Source organism: Mytilus galloprovincialis, chromosome 10 (genome assembly GCF_965363235.1).
Source record: "Mytilus galloprovincialis chromosome 10, xbMytGall1.hap1.1, whole genome shotgun sequence".
NCBI classification, from domain to species: Eukaryota; Metazoa; Mollusca; class Bivalvia; order Mytilida; family Mytilidae; genus Mytilus; species Mytilus galloprovincialis.
The window spans coordinates 88,060,362-88,088,225 of NC_134847.1; the positions used below are offsets into that span (position 1 = coordinate 88,060,362).

Consider the following 27,864-nt stretch of genomic DNA (forward strand, 5'->3'; position numbering starts at 1 on the left):
TGCTGAAATATTGCAATGTCTGCCCGTTGTTGTTTTATAATAGAGGGGAGATAATCCCCGGGAATTTCAACATTGGTGAAATGAAAACATTGGATTTGGACAAGACAAAATGTTCTTTCTTATTTAGTTCTAATCATATAACAATCCATGTTTATGAAAACGAAATTAAAAAGGTGGAATAGATCAGAAATACACAATAAAAACCTGAAAACTACTACGATCATTGTTTCACCTGTGATGTTTACTCTGACTACTACATTTACAATAAAAATTGATTTATTATTTGGCAACATCAAAACTGTTCACAACTGGTTTAATGTCTTACTCTAAAACACAATCTGTTTATTTCAAATCTGGGTCTGTTCGTCAAAATTATGTTGCTCATGCACATAATTTTATTATGAAATGTCTTCCAAAAGATATTTACCTATGGAATCGTGTTCACAGATGTGATCATGGTGATATTAAAAGTATCCTTCATAGAAGTCTATTATTTCATATGAAAAAGTGTCTGTCTCTCAATACCTACAAAATATATACATAGCTTCAGTTCTTTATTCTAAATTGAAGCTTTTTTTTCTTTTTTCTATTTTCTATATTTTTCTATTGATGATCAACTGAAGACCATTTGATTTGTCACTGAGACTTGTATTAAAAGAAAGGTGGAAAGATTCCAAACACCTATCAATTTTGTCACAAGCCATATGCAAGCTGTTCATAATCATGATAATATCATTCAGAAAAATCACTAAAAATTAAAAATCAAAACTGTTCACAAATGGAAACAGTGTTCTCCCCAGGGCTTTTTAGCATCATGGTAATGTGATGCTATATTTCTTGAATGGGATGCTGTCTCACTCTCATTCGAAGTGGTTTTCTTATAGATTATGTAATGGATGTGATTCTTTAATTTTTAGAAACAAGATGGTATTTCAAATTTACTATATATGCTAAAAGGAATGACACTTTTTGTTATAATTTTTAATCCGCCATGTCTGCTTTGATCATGTTGATAAAAGTTCCTAAATATGTATGTTATGTTATAATGAACTTATTTGGGTAATAATTTAAAAATCATGAACTTTCCCCTTTATCAGTCAGAGATATAACTCTATAGGGTTATTACAGAAAATAACTTGTGTGTGTTATGACAGATTTTCTTCCTAAAATTTTCTAAATCTGTAATAACATATGTTTGTTATTTGTAAAATTATTTCATTTATAGTGGGCTCTAGGGAACTCTTGAGACTTTGCGCAGAAACTAAATGCATAGCCTTGATAACTAATTTCTTAAGTAAATTAATACATTTTTGATTAACCATGGTAAATCAATAAGACGAGGCTATTAAGGATGTTCACTGGTCATGTTTTTGGCAAAGTTGGCGCACCGTAAATGGGGTGTAGTCGTAATATAAAAGCAAATAAATATTTCATATGATTTGTTTTAAATATGAATTGGTTGTTATTAATCAATAAAAAAATTATTTAAAGCAAAAGAATTTCCGCGATAAGAAATTGTTTTAACTAAAAATACACGATTTCCGTTTCCAGTTGATTGTAAACAAAGGTGTCGGCTGCAGATGTTTATATTGAAAAATCTTTTTATACACATTTTTAACCTTTAAGATCGCTTTTATACATCTTTATACGTTTTACTTTTTATATACATTTATAATCAGTAATGGCTAAGCGTACGCTGGGTTTTAAATCTGTAAAACAGCAGCGAAAATCGGAGGCAGTATCTGAAGCTCAAAGAAGACGATGGGACAGGGAGACTTCAAAATTATTTGACACAACATTTGTTCAGGACCATCCATACGCTGCAGGGACTAAGCTGTCATCTCCAGATATATCTAACTGTGTTCACGAGGAGATAATTGAAATTGACGGCAGTAACGTAACCGCAGATTTTTCATAATGGAGAGTAGGTCGTAGGGTTGTAGAATTGGGAGTTTTGGCTGATGGTCTAGCAGCTTGCAAGAAATGTGGTCTTCCCCTTTCTTTGCAAAACTGCAGTACCATAACCTCTCACGGTCTAGCTGCGATTTTAAAGATATTCTGTGCCAACACAGCATGTCTCTTCACCAACTTACATTGTAGTCCCCACAGGAAAAAGACATGGAAAAGTATGGGATGTCAACTCCAAATTAGCAGCAGGTAAACATTTAGTTGTAGTAAACATGTACAAGAAAAAGGGGTATATTTAAGGGGTGTTAAACATGCTAAAGGGTTATTTTCTTGCAACGTGATCACTGTTTTTTATTTCACATTCAGTCCTGCAAGACGTGCCTCATTCAATGTGTTCTGCTAATTTAATTTAATGTATATCATGATTTTCAAATGCTTAATTGCGTGCTTGGTATATATTTTCAAATAAATTTCTAACACTAACCAGAGATCGTCAAGTAAAAAAGTGATAGAATTTTGTTTTTTGATAAATAGTTACTTCCTATAAAGGTCAAAGTCTTTATTTTTCTAGCAACATTCATGAATAACAGAAATTATTTTATATTTTATTACCATGCAAGCACCCCTTTACCATCCTCATATATATAACACCTTTTATCCCTAGGTGTGTACAAAAAAAAAACTACCTTGATAGCTTGGTAATCATGGTAATATCATATTTACAAGTCAGGTAATACATGTAAAATTGAGAATGGAAATGGGGAATGTGTCAAAGAGACAACAACCCGACCAAATAAAAAACAACAGCAGAGGGTCACCAACAGGTCTTCAATGTAGCGAGAATTTCCCGCACCCGGAGGCGTCCCTCAGCTGGCCCCTAAACAAATATATACTAGTCCAGTGATAATGAACGCCATACTAATTTCCAAATTGTACACAAGAAACTAAAATTAAAATAATACAAGACTAACAAAGGCCAGAGGCTCCTGACTTGGGACAGGTGCAAAAATGCGGCGGGGTTAAACATGTTTGTGAGATCTCAACCCTCCCCCTATACCTCTAACCAATGTAGAAAAGTAAACGCATAACAATACGCACATTAAAATTCAGTTCAAGAGAAGTCCGAGTCTGATGTCAGAAGATGTAACCAAAGAAAATAAACAAAATGACAATAATACATAAATAACAACAGACTACTAGCAGTTAACTGACATGCCAGCTCCAGACTTCAATTAAACTGACTGAAAGATTATGATTTCATCATATGAACATCAGGCACAATCCTTCCCGTTAGGGGTTTAGTATCATACCATCATAACATATGAGAAGAACATAACCCGTGTCATGCCAACAACTGTTTTTAGAATAAATGTGTTTAGTTCCGATGCAAAGACCCTATAAGTGACTCAATATTAACATGTACATGTATGCTTCAGTGTCATTAAATAAAATGGGGTTTGGGGGTATACATGTATTTGCCATCCATGATATCGATGCAGATAATAAATTTGTTATTCAGAGTACTACTACTACATTGTAGTACAGAAGTGAACTTATATCATTAAACAAAATATCTCTAACACTAGGCATGCTACATTTGTAGGTACAAAAAATATTTTTTTTACATTGTATATTCCATGATATAAATCAAAATAAGTAAACATTGAATTACTGATATATGCATATGCAATACAAATACATGTAGTGTCAACAGAACAACTCAGCACACATCATGCACTTAGTAATATTTTAGAGTGATCACAGTGATTATTGGGATAAAATGTAGGATGCAACCTCATAATTAATTATCATTTTAGATTTAAACATCATTATCCCACTATGTGGTGGAAGTATGTATCCTATTAAAAGCACAATACCTGAACTTTTTTATTGTATTCTGTAGCAACATAATCAAGTTTTGAGTAGATAATTTTGTGTATTGAGCATTAAGATTAAAATCTGGACCAATCAAATATGAAATTACCTCCAAATTAAGTAATAACCATTTATTTTATGTTATTCTTCTAGCTATGATTCATGTAGGACTTGGGGAGCAGCAAGTGAAGGAATTTTAGCAGAGCTCAATATTCCAACAGTCAGCCATTCCATGTTGGATGAAAGACAAAGAGAAACTGGAGGGGTGATTGAGCATGTTGCAGAGGAGTCTATCAAAGAGTGGATGACAAAAGAAATTGCTTTAAATAATGAGTAAGAAATGACAAATTTAATGTTTTAATAAAAGAATGATTTTTTATGAACATAAATCTTATACATATTTGTAATGATTGATCAATTTTTAATTGCTTTATTTTTAACTGCTTTATTTTTCTATCCACTATAAATGTTATGAAAATAAATTGCTTGCAACAATATATCGGTTTACAGTTTATTAAGAATATTTACATGCTGACTATTTGAATTTATTGCTTAACTGCCCTTGGCTTGGTTATGAATGTTTAAAATAAATATATATATGAAATTATTTTCAGATGATTTTTCTTAAATATCATGTATCCCTTCTCTTTATTAATTGTACCAACTTTCATGATTTCTTTACTTTTGTATATATATATGTGTTAAACATGTATTTTCTACTTCAGATGTGATGGAACAGATGACCTAACTGTCTCAGTTGATGCTGTCTGGCAAACAAGAGGAAGTGGTAGAGCATACAACAGTCTGACTGGTAATTAAATATTGACTGAAAAAATTAAAGATCTATATTTAAGTTTTTCCTGGATACAATATAAATGTAGAAATGTAAAAGTATTACTTTTGTATTTATTTGACCTGGCGGGACAGTGTATAGTTGTATAATTACATGTAGTAGTAATCTACTGTAACTTTGATAGTGTTACAACTATTTCTTTCCAACTATGCTAGTTGTAGGTGAATGAAATGTATGATATGATCAGTATATTGATAAAAAAAGTAATGTTTCCAATTATTTCTGCCTGCCAATATTATTGCTTAAAGCATTAGGTGTTACCCATGACCGTCTGTCTTTATATTGGTCTGTCCAATATTTAGTTAACATATGAGTTTTTCGCATTTTAATACAATGTTTATTTCAACTAACCACAGATCAATATAATAAACAAGATTCGTATGATTGCAAACGAGATCCACAATAGACCAAAGGAGACAGAAATTAAAAAATATAGGTCCCTGTATGGCCTTCAACAATGAGCAAAGTCCATACAGCATAGTCAGCTATAAAATGTGAAACAATTCAAATAAGAAAAAAAATATATATGTAACACATCAAAAAACTACAACCACAAAATTACAGACACCTGCATTTGGTCAGACACATAGTACATACAGAATATGGCATTGTTAAACATGTAAGGGATTACCGACCCTCCATCTGTTGTCAGTGATGTAACAGTACAACATGATAACAAACTAAAAAAATCAGTTGAAAAAGGCTTAACTCATCAGATGTATACATAGAAATAAATCAAACAAAACCATAGAGTGGAGGTGGCCAGGTACTTGTATATCCCAACAACAAAAAGACATTAAGTACTGATCTGAAAGAACGCACAGTTACTGACAGCTGATTCTAGGCCAACATCAACTAATACAAAAAATCAGGCATCTAAGACAAGCTTGCAGTTCAGTGGTATCACTTTTACCTTCTTAAGTTATGTCCCTTTTCTGTTTCACCAGCTGAAGCATCTGTGTTTATAGAGACATTCATTTTTATTTAACAGGGCATTGCTCAATGATAGGTTCCAAAACCGGGAAGATTTTGGGTTACAAGTGGAGATCAAAGTCCTGTAGAATATGCCAGAAAGCTGAACATGAAGGTAAGATAGTAAGAAAACATACATGCAGAAAGAACTTTACTGGGAGTGCAAAGGCCATGGAACCGGACATGGTGGAAGAAATGGTCACCGACAGTATAGAAAAGGGGCAAAAATCACAGCCATTATTGGAGACGAAGATACCACTACTATAGCAAGACTTAGGGCTAAAGTTGATCCAAGAATAAAGAAACTCTCAGACAGCAACCACATTAAAAACCTTTCAGTTCCAGTTTATATGATTAAAGAAAAAAACATTCCTGTCTCTCTCAAAAAGTTATTAACTACCTGATTAAATGCTTCAACTACCTCATAGCTAAAGGCAAAGGCAAACCAGAAGAAATTAAACAAAATTTAGATGCACTGTCAAAGCATCCTTTCGGAGACCACAGTGATTGCAATGTCAGTTGGTGTAGGTTTATTGAGGAGCCTGGTCTGAAATATAGGTCATTGCCATATGGTAAACCTTTACATGACAAATCTTTTCAAACTTCACTTACAATTTTATTAGAGAAATACAGAAAAAATCAAGAAAATCTTGCTAATCTAGGAAGCACCCAGAGCAATGAGAGCTTTAACAAAAGTGTTGCAGCTAAAGCACCAAAGAATAGGTTTTATGGTGGTTCTGGAAGTTTAGGCTACCGTATAGCTGCTGCCGTAGCACAGAAAAACAAGGGTCACCAATACACGGTAGATGTAAGGAAGTGTGTTGCCTGTCAGTGATATCCCACTTGTACAAATAATTATTTTTTTATTCATGGGTTTAAAACTTTATGTTATTTACTTGTCAGAAATTCTCAGAACAAGTTTTCAAGGGATAGATAACTACATGTAGTGATGCTAGTATTTTATGAATTTTGTTATCTTCTGAGAGTAAAAAAATATTTACATGTACAAATGGGTTATCAGACTGCATGTTCAGTTTTATGATTCACAAGTTTTATGTTTTCAGAAATTTGTTATATTATTACACTGTTACAAATTTTAGAGACCAAATTTTATGGTGTACTTTATACACATATAATCCCTTTTTGAGGGAGAGTTTAATTTTGCATGAAATGATGGATACCGTCTCACCTATTTTAGTTTTTTATTCATTACTAATAATCAAAAATAGGGCTGTTCTAAATTTTAACTTATAAAGGAGGATAAAGGCTGCACTCAAAACAATTTGTTTTGGTAGGCTGTGTTTTCTTAATAACAATTATGTAAGAATTGTATGTGAAATTAAAAAAAAAATGTCATGGTCTTAATAAAGTGCCCCTTATATCCCCAACCTCCCTACCACTCACACACCCATGTGTTTAATCTTGAACAGTCCTATTGAATGACAGCACATGTATATCCATAAATGATAATGCCAAATAATTAAAATAAAGAAACGATCTATTGCTATCTGTCTCTTTTATAATCAAAAGTCTCATTTCATTTTTAGAGACATACAGTATATAAGTGTGCATGTATAGTAAATCAACTATGTTTCTAGTAATTTTGTCATCTTCTGGAATCAAATGTAAAACCTGCATTGTTTTTGAGAATCAAAATAACTTTTATTCTTATTTCTTTAATATCAATTTCATTGCAGGTAACTGTATCAACAGGTCTATCTCCTGGGATATATACCCAGAAGTTAGCTACCCTCAGAGATCTTCAGGCTAGAAAGAGGAGAGCTGTTGCCACTACCAAAGCAGCAAAACTACGCAGAATTACTTTAAAATCAAACCGGTAATTAAGCCTTAATTTTCTTCAGCACACTATTGTGGTTTTTAGCTCACCTGGCCCCGTGAGCCAAGTGAGTTTTTCTAATTACTATGTGTTCATTAACTTTTACAAAATCTTCTTCTTTGAAACTACTCGACCAAACTTAGCAACAATCATTATGGGATATTTTGTTTTAAATAAGTGTGTCGGTTGACCCCACCTACTAACAAACATGACCCCCATGGCTAAAAATAGAACATAGGATAAAAGTGCAAGTTTTGTCTTTTATTTTGAAAAACATTATGAATGAAAAAATCTGACTAAGCAAAAGGGTTTAAAATGTTGCGCTCTACCAATTGTCCATAAACATCAAAATTCATGTTGATATGGACTTGCATTTCAGTTTTAACAAATTTTAAAAGGAATTAATAAAATTGTGACCCGTCTTGCAACTTATTTACTACTAATATAAAAAAGAAGGTGTGGTATGATTGCCAATGAGACCACTATCCACAAGAGACCAAAATGACACAGACATTAACAACCATAGGTCAGCCTACAGCCTTCAACAATGAGCAAAGCCCATACAGCATAGTCAGCTAAAAATAGAACATAGGGGCCAAATGCAGTTTTTGGCTTATATCTCAGAAACTAAAGCTTTCAGAGCAAATGTGAGATAATTGTTCAATTGGTCAAGATCTATCAGCCATGAAATTTCAGACGAATCGAACAAATCATTGTTTGGTTACTGCTGCTCAATTGGTAGTTTTAACCAAATTTTGCAGTTTTTATACGATAGCAAAAATTTTAATTTTTCATCATATATTGCTATCACGTTGGCGTCGTCGTCGTCGTCGTCCGAATACTTTTTGTTTTCGCACTCTAACTTTAGTAAAAGTGAATAGAAATCGATAAAATTTTGACACAAGGTTTATGACCACAAAAGGAAGGTTGGGATTGATTTTGGGAGTTTTGGTCCCAACATTTTAGGAATTAGGGGCCAAAAAGGGCCCAAATAAGCATTTTCTTGGTTTTCGCACTATAACTTTAGTTTAAGTGAATAGAAATCTATGAAATTTTGACACAAGGTTTATGACCACAAAAGGAAGTTTGGGATTGATTTTGGGAGTTTTGGTTCTAACAGTTTAGGAATTAGGGGCCAAAAAAGGGCCCAAATAAGCATTATTCCTGGTTTTCGCACAATAACTTTGGTATAAGTAAATAGAAATCAGTGAAATTTAAACACAAGGTTTATGACCACAAAAGGAAGGTTGGGATTGATTTTGGGAGTTGAGGTCCCAACAGTTTAGGAATTAGGGGCCAAAAAGGGGCCCAAATAAGCATTATTCTTGGTTTTCGCACCATAACTTAAGTATAAGTAAATAGAAATCTATGAAATTTAAACACAAGGTTTATGACCATAAAAGGAAGGTTGGGTTTGATTTTTGGAGTTTTGGTCCCAACAGTTTAGGAATAAGGGGCCCAAAGGGTCCAAAATTGAACTTTGTTTGATTTCATCAAAAATTGAATAATTGGGGTTCTTTGTTATGCCAAATCTAACTGTGTATGTAGATTCTTAATTTTTGGTCCCGTTTTCAAATTGGTCTACATTAGGGTCCAAAGGGTCCAAAATTAAACTTAGTTTGATTTTAACAAAAATTGAATCCTTGGGGTTCTTTAATATGTTGAATCTAAAAATGTACTTAGATTTTTGATTATTGGCCCAGTTTTCAAGTTGGTCCAAATCAGGGTCCAAAATTAAACTTTGTTTGATTTCATCAAAAATTGAATAATTGGGGTTCTTTGATATACCAAATCTAACTGTGTATGTAGATTCTTAATTTTTGGTTCCGTTTTCAAATTGGTCTACATTAAAGTCCAAAGGGTCCAAAATTAAACTAAATTTGATTTAACAAAAATTGAATTCTTGGGCTTTTTTGATATGCTGAATCTAAACATGTACTTAGATTTTTGTTTATGGGCCCAGTTTTCAAGTTGGTTCAAATCAGGATCCAAAATTATTATATTAAGTATTGTGCAATAGCAAGAAATTTTCAATTGCACAGTATTCAGCAATAGCAAGAAATCTTCAATTGCACAGTATTGTGCAATAGCAAGAAATTTTCAATTGCTCAGTATTGCACAATAGCAAGAAATCTTCAATTGCACAGTATTGTGCAATAGCAAATATTTTCAATTGCACAGTATTGCGCAATAGCCAGAAATATCTAATTGCACAATATTGTGTAATAGCAAGAAATTTTCAATTGATTGGAGTTATCTTTCTTTGTCCAGAATAGTAGTTGAGTCAACTTAAATCATTGTTTTATACAATATACAATGTATATTCACTTTTACTACCAACTGATAAATTAAAACAATCTTTACCATTCAGTGATAACAAGCACCTTTTGTTACATTTTAATATTTTATGATGTATTTAAATGAGTAGTTATTGTTGCAAACTCCATTAGAAATTTGAATTGAGATCAGTTTAAAAAGGGAAAGGGGGATGTGAAAAAAAAATGGGGGAGGGGGGGTAAATTTTTCTCATTTCAGATTTCATAAATAAAAAGAAGATTTCTTCAAACATTTTTTTAAGAGGATTAATATTCAACAGCATAGTGAATTGCTCAAAGGCAAAAAAAAATTTTAAGTTCATTAGACCACATTCATTCTGTGTCAGAAACCTATGCTGTGTCAACTATTTAATCACAATCCAAATTTAGAGCTGTATCCAGCTTGAATGTTGTGTCCATACTTGCCCCAACCGTTCAGGGTTCAACCTCTGCGGTCGTATAAAGCTGCGCCCTTCGGAGCATCTGGTTTGTTATTATTTTGATTATTATAAATAGGTATAATTTGTAAACAGCAATAATGTTCAGCCAAGTAAGATCTACACAAATTTACTATACATGTATATATGACCAAATTGTTAATTGACCCCTTAAGGAGTTATTGCCCTTTAAAGACGATTTTCGCAATTAGTCCATCAAGTTTGCTTACATTTAAAAATCTTCTCTGAAAAATAGGTGAGCGATTCAGGCTCTTGAGAGCCTCTTGTTTTCAAAACACCCATCTTATCTGAGTGAAAAAAGGAGAACACTGACTTCAATACAATGTAATCCAACATCTAACAACAAGCTCAAGTAGCCCATATGACACAAGCATTCAGTACATATATACCGGAAGAGCATCAAGCAAAGTAAATTCATATTTTGAAATTAACCATTTGTTTTTCTTTGAATTTCAGGAATCAGAAAACATCTGCGTGTGAGATAAGAGAAGGTACAACTTATAAATCAAATGCAGCCCTTTGTGATTTGAAGGAAGAAGATATAAAGGAAATACCACCTCCATCATCAAAACCTGAAAATAATGCCATGTGCTTGAAAGATGCAACAGAATATACTCAAATATATTTTGATATTGAAGCTACAGGTCTCAGTAAGTTTTAAGCCATCACATTGTATCGATCATTTGTTGCGATTTTGCCTTTTTGCATCATTAACGTTTTGATATACTATCTGGAAAACTACAAAAATTAGAAGTTAGGATTAAAAAACAAAGAAATTATATTTCACTCTTGATAAAATACAGATGTATTTTTTATTATACAAGACAGTTGACGGTAACAAACATTTGCTCTTTATTTAATTTGAAAGTAATAAAAATTCATTCTAGATTCTTTTTTATTATTTTGAAATTGTTAATATTCAGCTCACTAATTACGAAACATATTAAACGATTTTATGTTCGTTTGACATGTACTTCCTGTTAACACCAGAGTTTTATATATACAGTGGCAGGTCATTTTCTATTAAAGGTTGGGAACAGGATTATCAGATATAAGCATTAAACTCACTGACCCACTTATTTGTTTTTCACTTATTTAATGACAAGAAATCAATCATCTAAATTTATTCTTTGATTTTTTTACAGGTCGAACATCACATATTACTCAGCTATCAGCGATTAGAGGAGAAGAAATGTTTTCTACATATGTGTTGCCATCTTGTGAAATTACCTCAAAAGCAGCAGAAATAACAGGATTAACTTTTCAAAACAATTCTTTATTTTTATGCCCCACCTACGATAGTAGAGGGGCATTATGTTTTCTGGTCTGTGCCTCCGTTCGTCCGTCCATCTGTGCGTCTGTTCGCTTCAGGTTAAAGTTTTTGGTCAAGGTAGTTTTTGAAGAAGTTGAAGTCTAATCAACTTGAAACTTAGTACACATGTTCCCTATGATATGATCTTTCTAATTTTAATTCCAAATTAAAGTTTTGACCCCAATTTTACGGTCCACTGAACATAGAAAATGATAGTGCGAGTGGGGCATCCGTGTACTTGGGACACATTCTTGTTTCATAATGAAATTGTGCCAGCATTAAACATAAAAGCAGGTCTTATTAAGTTTATCCAATTTTTAGAAAAATCTGAAAAAAATGTTCTATTTGGACACAATATTTTCAATTATGACTGTCCTGTGTTGTATAATGCTTTAGATAATTGTAATTTACTTTCTAGATTTGAAAGCAATATTTTAGGTTTTGTTGATACTTTGAAATTGTTTAAAAATGTATATCCAGGTCTGCATTCATACTCTCAATCTAAATTATGTTTAACACTTCTTGATTTTACTTATGGTGCTCACAATGCTGAGGAGGATGTAACTGCATTGCAAAAGCTTGTCAAAGAAAAAATTCATAATACATGTCAAATGAAAACTGCTTTTTATTCAAAAAATTGTATTTTGTATCAATATTCTTGTTTGAAAAAACTACATCAAAATCTTCCATCATTGAAATTACTTATTAATACTAAAGTCATAACCTTAAGAACAGCCACTGTCATAGCTAAGAGTGGGCTTAATTTTTATCTGACATTTAAAGTTAGCTTTTACAAGAAATGGTATATCTGGAATTAAATATAGTTTTACAGAAAAGTGTGGATCATCTGTTAGAGTTACAAAATCATCTAAAATTATTTCAAGTGTATCTGATTTTTTTGAAAAAATGTAGAGAAGCTTTTTTGTTAACATTTTGTAAGGGAATTCAATATTTGCTATACCACTCTTCTCATTCAAATCAATTTATGAAAATACCATATATCAATCAGAATGAAATTTTAGAAAATGATTTTACTTTGAAATCAAGTATTATTTGTGGAACATTATATGGACAAATTTTCTATATAAAGTAAATGATTATGTGTACTTTTGAAGCCGAAACTTTTTATCGCCTTAAAGTAGTTATGCAAATGAATGATCTGAAAACTATACCAATACAGAACGACCAGTTTTTGCAATTTTAGCAAAACTGTTAGTTTAAAATTTTTATTTGTTATGGCTTGAATATTTACTTGGAATATCTGTCATTTTCTTCATACCCAGTTAACCCTCATTATGGTGTTGTGATCCGTGCATTGTTATTGAATCTTGTGCAATTATATTGGGTCAATTTATTATTAATTTACCTTGAAAGTGTTTATGCTTTTCATACAAGTATATTGACTTAATCAGACCATGCTGTTTGGTGTCAGCTAAGGCTCCTAGTTGAAGACTGTACTTTTACCCCTAATAGTTTACTTATATAAATTATGACTTGGATGGAGACAAGATTAAGTTATTGTTATAAGTTCTGTTTATTATTAACTTTACATGGTAGGTCAATGCTATTTGATCTATGCAATCAATTGGAGGTGAACATGTCAGTCTGACATCTGTAACTGACCATGTCTTAAATTTTAAGGAGTGACAAAGTTAAGTTTTTGTGATAAAGTCTGTTTCCTCAGTAACCATATATGGTAGGCCAATGATACTTAGTCAACTGATTCATCCAGATGTGTACTTGTCAGTCTTGTGTACACATGTCACCCAACCATGACCTCATTTGCATGGTCCAAACGTTAAAATTACGTGATTAGGCCTGTTTTTCAATATTCTTCATAATAGGTTAATGATATTTGGTCTACATTCATTTGAAGGATTATTGTGTGTCGGACGCCTGTCAGCTGACCATGACTTCTATTTCACAATTCATTGATCATGTGAAATTTTCAGGAATTTCCAATCTTCAGATACTATAAGCAATATTTTTTTTCTTATTAGGTGTATGGAATTCATTGTATGCACTCTTGTGACACTGTTTTATGCATGTTCTTCCAGATAGTTAGAAAATTTGGTTGCCTTTGCTGATAAAAATTATAACAAGTTGATGTAACAAACTTTGAAATGGATACATGCAGTGGAGAATACATGAATAATTATAGATTTTCCTTCACTTTTTGTGTTATTTTAGTTCTAGCTTAAAAAAAAATAGCACATGATGATCTTTTTTTCTTTTTCAAATTTTAGGGAAAATGCATTTGAAAGATTTTGTGACATTTTTTTAAAATTGAAATAAAATCAAAAGGTATATTTTAAGAAAATAGAGAAAAATCAAACATTTCTGTACTTTTTGTTTTGTTTTTGGCATCCATTTGTAAATAAAGCGCATGGTGGTATATTTTTTTTTCTTGGAAATGTATGAATAAGATTTTCTGAAAAGTTTGTGAAGTTGTATTTATAAAATAAATGTTTATTCTAAGAAAATAGAGAAAAATCAGGCATTTTCCCGTACATTTGGTTGTTTTCAGCTTTGTAGCTAAAAATAAAGCGCATGATGATACATTTTTTTTCTTGGAAATTAAGGACAAATGTATGAGGAAGATATTCTGAAAATATTGCGGGGATGTATTTATTACAAAGATGTTTATTTTAAGAAAATAACAAGAAATCATGAGTTTTCCCGTACTTTTCCAAATTTTAACTAAACTGCTAAAATAACACAATTTGTTGATTGGTTTTAAAGAAAAAAATATTGAAAAATGTAACACTGATATGTATTCTACTTGTTTTGCCACCAATAAAAATATTTGTACACTGTAAATGTATTGTGCATCCTTTTTTATAAGAAACCTGTTTCTCTAGCTTTTCACAACCATGCCATATATGGGTATATTTAAAATGAGTATACCGAAAAAAAGAGTGCATGAACCCATATTTTTTTTTACATTTTCCCTACACGAGTCATCATATTTAATGTTTTTATTCCGTCTAGATGTTTTAAATGGACTAACATGTATTTTACTTAAGAATGAAGCCGGTTGATGATTTGATTCTAATGAAATGTGCTTCAGGCCATCATAAGGGCTTGTGGTTAAATGTATTTTTAACTGAAGATGGAAGATGATTTTATCCTTATGAACTGTTTTGTACTTACACGCCATCATAATGACTTCTAAATGTAGTGATGTTTAAATGAAGCCAGTAGATGATTTTATCCCAATGAACCTTTTTTTCACTTTCTGGCTTGTGGTTTTATTTAATTAAAGCCAGTAGATTATTGTGATCCTTATGAATTGTTTTTGTACTTTCAGGCCATCATAAGGGCTAGTGGTTACATTAAAGATTTCAGTGTAACAAGTGTTGTCTTAGATGACTGGACATTGTATTGTTTGACCTCAGACGGTCATTTGTTCAGGGTCAGCAGACAACAAATTTTTAGTCAGCAGCAAAAGTAAGTTATTTCCCTTTACTGAATCCATTTCTATATCAGATTTTCAACCTTACAAACAGGGTGATATATATATATATATATATATATATATACCTTCAAGAAATTTGTTTTGGCATAGATTTTTACGAACATTGCATTATTTTTCTTTACTCATGTTTTAATAGAATAAATTATTTAATAGTTTATATTATAGAATCGGGCAAAAGGTCACTGATAATAATATACTGACAGTAATAATGTTTGATTCTATTAGGTTGTTTTGTTTTAATTTGTTTATATTCTCACAGAAAAAGAATAGCCTTTTTTATATTAAGACTTGAATAATTAATTTGTGACCACTGCCAATGAAACCTGCAGTTAGTTTGTCCTATAAGTCATTATAAGTAGAGCTGAGTTTTCACAACAAGAAAAGAATTGTAAAAACTGCCGCTTTATTTAGATTTCAGAAATCTATTCCTCTGAAATTAGTTGATCAATTTCATACAAACTTGAATAGATCTAGAGTATCTAGTTTCCTGATGTTTTTTCTGTCAACATGGTCAATCAACCTATCAAACACAGACAAAAAGACACAACATTGTTTAATATTTAAAGTTCATATGGATGGAGAAAATATAAAAGAGCCAAAATGTTAAAATCTACATTATTTTTGTTAGTAGACTAATGTACTTACTTTCTTTTTCAATCAAGATAATCAGATGTTTCCTTACCCTTTAATGATGAAAATAAATGGTCACAACCGTTATAAATTTCATGCGTCCAAAGTGCTGTTCTGGATTTACCTTCATCATTTATTATAACCAGAATTTAGGAGGGTTACATATTACATACACCATGTCAATATGTCTGTATTGTCATCTATTGAACTTCCTCTTTTTATCAGCAGCTAATGACAGTGATGAGTTCAATTTATTTAGCACTTTTCAGATAGGTCAGACATGTACATGTTCACAAATCCTTTTATTTTTTTTCATATTGAATAAACTTCAAAGTTTTCTGTCACTTCTCTCTCCACTATTCAGTCAGAGCTAAGAAATATATAAGTCTAAATCTGCTTATGACTCATAGAGGTCTAAATTTGTAGCTTTCAAGATTTGTCTCCCTTTAATTTAAGACAAATTTTGACTTCAATTTGTCAATAAATGTTAACAAGAAATATTTGACAGTGACCTGAATTAAAATGTTGCAAATATTGACTCCTAAAAGTCGATAAGTTACCAAAAATGGTCAACATCAAATCCCATGCACATGAAAAAAATCTAGCATCAACATGAAATTATTACAACATTGAAAGACAATGCTTTGACTTTAATAGAACTAAAGAAAAATATGCATGAAAGCCTGTTTACTTCCTTTACAATGCAACCATCTATACCCACACAAAATGAGAAAAATAAAAGAGAATTTAATATAGATAGCTCAGGTCCTTGTGAACTCTCAGACAGGTTTATGATGTTATAGGTGGTGCACTTTGGCCACCAATCCAATAAAATCTTTTCATAAACATATTACTAAATAGACCTTAACAAATCTGTCATTTTCTATCTAAATAAGTCTGAAAATGAAGACACATTTTTATAATAAATACCTTTTTTGACTTCTGTAAGTCATAAACAAAAAAGACTTGTGTAGGTCAAAGCTCTGACTGATATTATATCTTCATATTCTGTCAGTAGCTTGGTAGTGATGAGTTGTAGAGCATAAATAGTTGCTGTCATACATTTATTTGAGTTACATTGTACATTAGTAGTCTTTTAGAAGAAGGTGACATTTACTATGCTTTTACATGTAACTTCATTTGATATTATTTTCAGAAGTCTTTCAGAAGAAGATGACATTTTCCAAGATTTACTTACAGCCAATGACCTTGAACTTTCTGTAGCAACAGAACAGGTGTATGTTTTGAAATCAGCTGATTTAGTCCACAACTTTGGTCAAGGTTATATCACATCCATTTGTCTCTATGGTTACAATTTGTTGACAGTTTGTCATCATGAAGACTATAATGAACTGGATCTACATTCAATTCATTCACATTCTGGTCAATATACATTAACCTTAAGGAGAAAATTTGTGTTAAACTTTCCAAACACCAACAGCAATGTGCCACAGTCTTCTAAGGTATTTTATATGGTTGCTGAATCAGAAAATCTACATGTTAAGTCCAGTGACTGTTTAAGGATTTCTAGGAACCTGTTCAAATCATTGCTAGGTAGTGAACTTGCATTAATGAATTCAGCAGTTATTCTGTTTTGTCCTCCATTTGGGTCTGTTTTTTATGCACCTATCAAATCAATAGATGATGAAATGACGGAAACAGTGTTCCATAAATTGACTTTATTTTGCCACACAAGTAAACAAGTTCTTGGAATTGACAAGATATGGTTTCCCACAAGATGGGAAGAAGAGAATAGAAATGAAGAAAATACAGAAAAAGAAATTAAAAATCAGGATGGTTTGTTTTTGGTAACAAATGATGGAAAATGTATTCTGATCTCCTCGTGGAGTAACAATGGAGCACAGTTTATACCTATTACTATACCAGGGCCTGTAGAATGTTTTAGTATCTTTACAAACACACTGTACCATTCTAACTGCAGAGATCTGATTGAAAGTGAAATTTGTGCTGAATGTGATAATAAAACTGGCACAGTAACTGCACATATTGTGAATCAACAAAGTTTAGGGATTTGTAATGTACAACATGTGGTTACAGTGCAAGATCAGTCTTTAGTGGAAGGTAAAAATAATAACATTATACCTGGTATTTATCGTTTTTGTCAATATGTTTTTAGTCAAGGATCGAATTTTATTACAGAAACACATCAGTAGACAAACATATTTGTTGCTGCATCTTTCACAGGAATTAGCCTGAAGGGTCCTTCTAACTTGTCAGTTGTGAAATGTTGAACAGCAAACAAATGTCTCTAAAGTCAAATAAATTTATGCAGTAATGCAAAACTTCTATACCAGTCATAGTCTTACAAATTTTTGAAATAATTTTACATAGATTATCCAAATGATGAATGATCTCGTTACAAAACCAAACTTACCAAATGACAAGAAACATTCAGATATACAAAAGATAAATACTGAACACACGAACATGTGATGGGATGTTCATGTTTGAAAGGCTACATGTTGAAGACTGTACTTTGACCTATAATGTTTTACTTTTACAAATTGTGACTCAGATGGAGAGTTGTCTCATTGGAACTCATACCACATCTGCCTATATAATGTATATATATATATATTTAATTTTTGTTTTCAATGTACTACATGTATGTATATAATCTGATTAGTATAATTTTACGTTTTAGGTACTCCTTGTCTTTTGTTCTACCAAACAAAATCTGGTCAATGTTGTGTTGTTAGTCCAGCAAAGATTGAGAAAAATACACAACATTCAGGGGAAGATAACCCAGGACAGCAGATCAAAGATGTTTTAGTTAACCTGGAAAAATGTCATATAGAAAAAGAAAAATTGACTGCGTTAGAAAAATCTCATCACACTTTTATCAGCCAACTTAGTGTTGCTAACTTTTTAATATGTATTGAAGGGAGTGATCAACTTTTTAAACACAAATTTACTCTGCGATATTTACCACAGTCTTTAGAGTTTGAATTGAACTATGAATTAACTAATTGTAGTAATGTTTACTTTTCATCAGATTGGAACCTTCTTATGTCAGTGAAGCATATAGAATCAAGTTTAACAAAGTCAGTCTTGTTTAATCTGCATAAAGGATTAAAACTAAATGAGTGCATTGCAATCTCAACTGTTTTACCTGATCAGAATGTTCATCTCCCTTATGAGGTGCAAATTCAGTTTCAGTTGGAAATTCCAAGGGACATGATTAACAATACTGATTGCTCTGTAATTTTACCAGTGATTTTAACTTCAAAAATTTTAGACATCATTTATTTTATTGGGGATGAAAAACACCAAAAAAAGTTTATGAATGAACCAGTATTTGATCATAAAAAGGTAGTGAGAGACTTGGCTTTAAGTCGACCAATAGCAAAGTGTCTTCTGAATGCTGAAAATAGTGGTGAAATTATTCATGATCCAGTTACATTACTCGTACATAAACCACTAGATATATTGAACCTCAGAGATATCAGAAGATTAGGAAAAGGTAACTTGTTTTTATTTATAGGAAAATGTTTTAAGATTTCTTAAGTACAAGGAAAAAGACAGGCAACTCCTCATCCAAAAGAATAAAGACTTTAAATACAAATTTTGATAACCAAAAACTAGACTAAACAACAACAAAAAATCCACCAAAATAAAAAAAAGGGGAATGCAGGTACTTTTACATGAGGTAGCAGTTTCTGCATCACCTGACAAACCCTTGATAGTGTTTGTATTAAGTAGAATTTGATGACAAGTAGTACATGGTTACATGTCACAAACAAGTAAATAGGTGTGGAGTTATGGTACATGATTTTTGAAATGATGCTATTAAGAAATGTAAAGTTATCACTATTATTTTAGTTTTAAAAATTTTGTGATAATGAATTCTTACAATATAAATAACCAGAAGTTTGGCAATGTTTGGAGTCTTGACAAGCTCTGAATTAAGGAGGCTCGCGGGTATAAGATTTTCAGAAAAAAAAATAAACATTAATTTTTCATTACAAATTTTATTTATTACCTTAAGTAGTTGTTACTTTATCATATGGTACAAAAATCATTCCAAAAAATCAATGTTTTGGCCCCAGGTGACTTTTAAAATGTAGATATCATTGAAAAAGCTCCAAATTATCTCCCTTTGGTTCAAAAATGCCATTTTTAACCGGATTTTTGTGACAAAAATGTCGGTTATTGATTTGGGGATGTAGGGCGGGCGGTCGGGCGGCAATCAAATGTTGTCCGTGCATTTACTCATGAACCGTTCATCCAAAGCTTTTAAAATTTTACTATGTTGTTACTGACAACAAAATGAAGGTCAAGTTCAAGAATGATGATTTTGACTTTAACGGTTTCGGAGTTATGGTTCTTGGAAGATTGAAAAATGGTGTTTCCAGTCGTGTCCATGCATTTACGCATGAACTGTTCAACCAAAGCTTCCCAAATTTTAATATGTTGTTACTGATGACAAAATGGAGGTCAAGTTCAAGAATGACGATTTTGACTTTTACCGTTCAGGAGTTATGGTTCTTGAAAGATTGAAAAATGGCGTTTCCAGTCGTGTCCATGCATTTACTCATGAACTGTTCAACCAAAGCTTTTCAAATTTTAAAATGTTGTTACTGATGGCAAAATGGAGGTCAAGTTCAATAATGTCAATTTTGACTTTTGCCGTTCAGGAGTTATGGTTCTTGAAAGAAAAAAAAAATGGCTTTTCCATTCATGTTGTTGCATTTACTCATAAACCATTTAACCTAAGCTCTTTCAAATTTTAATATGATGATACTAATGACAAAATGGAGGTCACATTTGATATTGACGATTTTTACTTTCACCGTTCATCAGTTATGGTTCTTGTGATATTGCCAGGACACAAATAAATGTTAATAAATCCGGTTTGCTGTTGTTGTGACAGCCTCTTGTTTGGCATTAAAATTGAAATATCTGTTTTAACTCATCGGTGACCTATATTTTTTTATTGTTGTTTTCGAATAAGCTGTACATAAATTAAATAATTTTAAAATTTAAGCGATTCCTGTAAATTAGTTCTTTTTTTATTCCGATATTACCGATATTTCCCCTATTAGTTCAACAAAAAAAAGGACATTAACACAAATGTATGCTTCTTTCTAAGAAGTTGAACATAAAGAAGAATTTCATTTATAGGTTGTCCATGGATTTTTTGTCAACATCATGATTGTCAGATGTAATTTCTGAATTCTGGTCCAACTACTTATTATGCTACATTTTTTTATTACAATTTATTTTATCTGGCAAATATCAAGTATATGAATTCATATGTATTTTATGCATAACAATACATTCAAAATGAACTGTTAAACAACCTAAGGTGTAAGAAAATTGAAACCAGAAGTGAATGCCCCGTATTAGCCAATGGGCCAATACAGCTTTTTCCATATTGGCCCTGTTGAAAAATATTAACTCCTTATTTTTATTTGATAGGACAATGTCATTAGTATTGCACATGCTGATTTATCCCTATTAAGGCTGATTTGCTCATATCAATATAATATTATAATATAAGTTGTAGATGAAGCTGCCAAATTGAGTATTTTCTCCAGGACAGTAACCAGATTTCTGATATCAATATAACATTATAATATCTGTTGTAGATGATCCTGCCAAATTGAGATATCTCCTCCAGGACAGTAACCAGATTTCTGATATCAATATAACATTATAATATTTGTTGTAGATGAACCTGCCATATTGAGATATCTTCTCCAGGACTCTAACCAGATTTCTGATATCAATATAACATTATAATATCTGTTGTAGATGATCCTGCCAAATTGAGATATCTCCTCCAGGACAGTAACCAGATTTCTGATATCAATATAACATTATAATATCTGTTGTAGATGATCCTGCCAAATTGAGATATCTTCTCCAGGACAGTAACCAGATTTCTGATATCAATATAACATTATAATATTTGTTGTAGATGAACCTGCCATATTGAGATATCTTCTGAAGGACTCTAACCAGATTTCTGATATCAGTGATAAAGCGTTAACATTATCAGTATGTGGTGGGAGTAAAGTCCATGTTGATGTCAGTATAGAGGACCAAATAGTTATCTCCCTTCAATCCACAGACCTGCCACTGTGTACAGCCATCAGACTGGCCATATTAGACAGGTTACAGGTAATTATAGAGTTTTCACCCTTCAGTACACAGACCTACCAGTGTACAGCCATCAGACTGGCCATATTTGACAGGTTACAGATAATTGTAGAGTTTTTTCCCTTCAATCCACATACCTACCAGTGTACAGCCATCAGACTGGCCATATTAGACAGGTTTCAGGTAATCATAGACCAGTAGAAGAAGTTTGGTCCTAGATTTGTAACTAGCTATTGAAAATTATGTAAGAAGCTCCACTTACCGGTAAGCATATCTAAACATAGTTGAAAGTGTGAGGCCATTGTGATCTCCTTTCTTTTAAAGAAGGTTGCATAAATCTCCCTCACTCCTAGTTTTGTCTATAAACTTATAATTCTTATAATGAACGCAAGGAGACATGGGGTATTTGTTAGCATAACAGCACCCCAACAACAGAACATACTATTGGATGATTTAAGGATAACATACATTCATCAACAATGAATAGTGGTTAATGTCAAGCTCTGTTAATTTATAACTGTTAAAAAAGAGGGGCCAAAGATACTAAAGAGGGACAGTTTATAATCTTTAAACCTTGTGAAAAAAATTAATAGAAACCAAAGTGCTATTAACACTCACTTCTCCAAATGCATGTACACAATAGATATTAAGATATGACATACACCAACAACCAATGAGGCTCTGACAGACACATGATAAAATGGCAGGTTTAAAATACTTTTTATGATCTGAGCTCCCTGCCTTTTTAATCTTAATCAGAAAGTAAACAAAACACACACGAAAAACATATACCGTGATACAAATCAGTACTGGAAAGGCACAACTTTCAAATAACGATATATTAGTAGGTTTCTGCAATCGTTACCAAATAAGTGCATTTGTTAGAATATTCATACAAAATAAGTATTTAAAATGCTATGTTGTTTTACATCAAAATGTTTTCTTCTTATTTTAGGGTCTTGACAAGAATAAAGAAAACAGTTTCACCATGACTTCAATTCAAACAAAGTTAAAACTTCATCAGGTAAGACTGCTAAATTACTACAGGTGTCATGTGTGTATTGTTAATGTCTATTAATTACAAGTACAGCAATTTTGTCGGTCTAACCGGTTAAGATTGCCAATTTAGAGTAAATGTCTTGTGGTTACATCAATAACAAATGCCCAAACTTCAGCAAGTGTCTTGTGGTTACATCAATAACAAATGCCCAAACTTCAGCAAGTGTCTTGTGGTTACATCAATAACAAATGCCCAAACTTCAGCAAGTGTCTTGTGGTTACATCCTAAAAAATTTCTAAATTTCTGCAAGTGTCTTGTGGTTACATCCTAAAAAATTTCTAAATTTCTGCAAGTGTCTTGTGCTTACATCCTAAAAAATTGCTAAATTTCTGCAAGTGTCTTGTGCTTACATCCTAAAAAATTGCTAAATTTCTGCAAGTGTCTTGTGCTTACATCCTAAAAAATTGCTAAATTTCTGCAAGTGTCTTGTGCTAACATCCTAAAAAATTTCTAAATTTCTGCAAGTGTCTTGTGCTTACATTCTAAAAAATTTCTAAATTTCTGCAAGTGTCTTGTGCTTACATCCTAAAAAATTTCTAAATTTCTGCAATTGTCTTGTGCTTACATCCTAAAAAATTTCTAAATTTCTGCAAGTGTCTTGTGCTTACATCCTGAAAAATTTCTAAATTTCTGCAAGTGTCTTGTGGTTACATCCTAAAAAAATTCTAAATTTCTGCAAGTGTCTTGTGCTTACATCCTAAAAAATTTCTAAATTTCTGCAAGTGTCTTGTGCTTACATCCTAAAAAATTGCTAAATTTCTGCAAGTGTCTTGTGCTTACATCCTAAAAAATTTCTAAATTTCTGCAAGTGTCTTGTGGTTACATCAATAAAAACCAGGTGCTCTGCAGGGCGCAGCTTTATACGACCGCAGAGGTCGAACCCTGAACAGTTGGGGCAAGTATGGACAAAACATTCAAGCGTGATACAGCTCTGAATTTGGATTGTGATCAAATTTTTGACATTACATGTTTTTTTTTTACACAAAACAAATGTCAAGATTTTACAAATCAATAAAAGATATCTTCTTCCAACTTTTTAAATCTAAAATTAAATAGTTGACACAGCATAGGTTTCTGACACAGAATGAATGTGGTCTAATGAACTTAAAAGTTTTTTTTGCCTTTGAGCAATTCACTATGCTGTTGAATATTAATCCTCTCAAAAAAATGTTTGAAGAAATTTTCTTTTTATTTATGAAATCTGAAATGAGAAAAATTTAAACCCCCCCCCCCCCCCCCCCCCCCCTTTTTTTTCACATCCCCGTTTCCCTTTTTCCAAAACTGATATCAATTCAAATTTCTAATGGAGTTTGCAACAATAACTACTTTTTTAAATACATCATAAAATATTAAAATGTAAAATAAAGTGCTTGTTATCACTGAATGGTAAAGATTGGTTGGTAGTAAAAGTGAATATACATTGTTTATTGTATAAAACAATAAAAAAAACTTCATCAGCAACATTTTATATTGGCAAATTTCCAATGAAGTTATTTACATAAAGTTATTGGCAAATAAAAATAGAAAATGACATCATAGTCATGTCTGGCAAATTTCCAACATATATTATCAACTACTATTCTATACAAAGAAAGATAACTCCAATTGAAAATTAATTGCTATTGCACAATATTGTACAATTAGATATTTCTTGCTATTGTGCAATACTGTGCAATTGAAAATTTCTTGCTATTGCACAATACTTGATATGGAATCCTGATTTGGACCAACTTGAAAACTGGGCCCATAATCAAAAATCAAAGTACATATTTAGATAAAGCATATCAAATAAGCCCAAGAATTTAATTTTTGTTAAAATCAAACTTAGTTTAATTTTGGACCCTTTGGACCTTAATGTAGACCAATTTGAAAACTGGACCAAAAATTAAAAATCTACATACACAGTTAGATTTGGCATATCAAAGAACCCATTTATTCAATTTTTGATGAAATCAAACAAAGTTTAATTTTGAACCCCCATTTGGACCAACTTGAAAACTAGGCCAATAATTAAAAATCTAAGTACATTTTTAAATTCAGCATATCAAAGAACCCCAAGGATTCAATTTTTGTTAAAATCAAACTAAGTTTAATTTTTGACCCTTTGGACCTTAATGTAGACCAATTTGAAAACGGGACCAAAAATTAAGAATCTACATACATAGTTAGATTCGGCATATCAAAGAACCCCAATTATTCAATTTTTGATGAAATCACACAAAGTTCAATTTTGGACCCTTTGGGCCCCTTATTCCTAAACTGTTAGGACCAAAACTCCCAAAATCAAACCCAACCTTCCTTTTATGGTCATAAACCTTGTGTTTAAATTTCATAGATTTCTATTTACTTTTACTAAAGTTATGGTGCAAAAACCAAAAATAATGCTTATTTGGGCCCCTTTTTGGCCCCTAATTCATAAACTGTTGTGACCTCAACTCCAAAAATCAATCCCAACCTTCCTTTTGTGGTCATAAACCTTGTGTTAAAATTTCATTGATTTCTATTTACTTATACTAAAGTTATTGTGCGAAAACCAAGAATAATGCTTATTTGGGCCCTTAATTCCTAAACTGTTGGAACCAAAACTCCCAAAATCAATCCCAACCTTCCTTTTGTGATCATAAACCTTGTGTCAAAATTTCATAGATTTCTATTCACTTAAACTAAAGTTATAGTGCGAAAACTAAGAAAATGCTTATTTGGGCCCTTTTTGGCCACTAATTCCTAAAATGTTGGGAACAAAACTCCCAAAATCAATCCCAACCTTCCTTTTGTGGTCATAAACATTGTGTTAAAATTTCATTGATTTCTATTCACTTTTACTAAAGTTAGAGTGCGAAAACTAAAAGTATTCGGACGATGACGACGACGCAGGACGACGACGCCAACGTGATAGCAATATACGACCAAAAAATTAAAATTTTTGCGGTCGTATAATTACCCAAACTAAAGCAAGTGTCTTGTGGTTACATCAATAACAAATGCCCAAACTTCAGCAAGTGTCTTGTGGTTTCATCCATAACAATTGACAAACTTCAGCAAGTGTCTTGTGGTTACATCCATAACAATTGCCAAACTTCAGCAAGTGTCTTGTGCTTACATCCTAAAAAATTGCTAAATTTCTGCAAGTGTCTTGTGGTTACATCAAAAAAATTGTCAAACTTCAGCAAGTGTCTTGTGGTTACATCAAAAACAATTGCCAAATTTCAGCAAGTGTCTTGTGGTGAGATCAATAACAATTACCCAAACTTCAGCAAGTGTCTTGTGCTTACATCAAAAACAATTGCCAATCTTCAGCAAGTGTCTTGTGCTTACATCAATAACAATTGCCAAACTTAAGCAAGTGTCTTGTGGTTAGATTAATAACAATTACCCAAACTTTAGCAAGTGTCTTGTGGTTGGATTAATAACAATTACCCAAACTTTACAAATTGCCAAAATAGGATATATATATATACATGAGGAGCTACATTTAAATGTCAGAAAAGGGACCAAAGCGATCTAAGGTCAACTTTGCATTAGAGTGCTGGAACCTTAGTGTTTTTTAACTATTACACAGAAAGTTTATGATTTTGATTTTATTTTGATTATTTGTATTTTAATATCACTTTTAAGCACCGCTTTTGGGCTATCTTGTTTGGGCCAGTTTTTACTGGTGGAGGAAGCCAGAGTGCCTGTAGAAACCCACTAATCTGCAATAGGAAAACTGACAATCCTAGTCAATTAAGATTGGAGTCGAGCGCACAAGCATGATCAGGGTTCAAACTCACAACCATTGTGTTGACTAGCTAGTGATAACAGTAGTAACTACTTAGACCACTCGGCCACCCAGGCCCCAGAAAGTTAATGAAATTTATATTGTCCTGCATAAAAGCTCTGACTATTGGGCTAATGATACATGTGATACCCTCAATAATTTCCACAGAAAGGTCACACGATTTAGCGACTGTGATAGGACCTTTATTACAGCTCCTCAAATCAGGTCTCCTTTTGGTTACATCTGGTACTATTAATTAATTAGGAATACATAATGAAAGATTGCTTTTATGGTCTACACAAGTATACAGAAAATAGTATAAATATGACATCAATGCAAAACAAAATAATAAATTCATGACTTGGGGTAGGGGTAAAGGGTTCAATTCCTGGCTGTGCCAAACGAGACTTAAAAACTGGTATTTGCTGCTTCTCAGCAGCCAAGTATTGTTTTTATTGCAATTTTTATTTTATGCCCCCTCCCTAGCAGAGAACTTATTTTAAAAGTTTTATCCATCTGTATATATCTGTCTGTACGTGTCAAAGTTGGTTTCTGTTCTCTTAATTTGTTTGCCTCAACCAAATGTTATGACACTTATACACTATGCTTATTACCACAAAACACAGATCAAGTTTGAATTTTGGTGGTGTCACTTTAACCATTCTCGAGTTATGCCCTTTACAAATGGAACAATTGCTGAATTTTTCGTTTGTATTCTCCAACTTAAGTTATCCTCAACCAAATGTTGATACAAATATTTCAAGTTTGAGTTTTAGTGGCATCATTTTAACTTTTTTCAGTTATGTTCCTAAATAAACATTATATGATAGGCAAGTTTGGGCTTCATCTGTGTCTGGGACACATTCCCAATATATTTTTTCATGGTTATGGTTGTATATTTTTCTGTTGCTAAGTAACTGAGTACTATAGTTATATGATATTGGTTGTATATATTTTTCTGTTGCTAAGTAACTGAGTATTATAGTTATATGATATTGGTTGTATATTTTTCTGTTACTAAGTAACCGAGTATTATAGTTATATGATATTGGTTGTATATTTTTCTGTTGTTAATTAACTGAGTATTATAGTTCTATGATTTGTTCCAGGAATTAATGAATGAGCTACAGCAGGTGGAGGAGGATAATGTTACTACTGGTTCATCAGATGTTGGTAGGAGAACAATACTAGACATTTACAAAAAGTTAAGACAGATACATACTCTTATTTAATAAAATAATTTTAATGTAGAATTTATGTGTTTTGTTGTGCAAACAACTGCT

At 32.0% G+C, this 27,864-nt stretch overlaps 2 protein-coding genes and 1 pseudogene across 2 annotated transcripts; all 3 read left to right on the top strand.

Moving 5' to 3' along the window:
• The first annotated feature begins 31 nt into the window (after window positions 1–31).
• Window positions 32–27,834, top strand: LOC143048693 (uncharacterized). Its single transcript, XM_076222501.1, has 7 exons — window positions 32–173; window positions 14,841–14,980; window positions 16,795–17,720; window positions 18,304–19,122; window positions 21,583–21,785; window positions 22,720–22,788; window positions 27,691–27,834. Exons 1-7 carry the CDS (start codon window positions 81–83, stop codon window positions 27,811–27,813), a joined length of 2,373 nt encoding a protein of 790 aa, XP_076078616.1. The 5' UTR covers window positions 32–80; the 3' UTR covers window positions 27,814–27,834.
• On the top strand, window positions 2,052–11,783 carry LOC143048811 (uncharacterized; annotated as a pseudogene).
• On the top strand, window positions 5,746–7,077 carry LOC143048812 (uncharacterized). The gene is given in 2 exon segments (XM_076222680.1): window positions 5,746–5,943; window positions 5,946–7,077. Coding segments are annotated over 2 exon segments (696 nt in total). The 3' UTR covers window positions 6,444–7,077.
• Window positions 27,835–27,864: the final 30 nt, after the last annotated feature.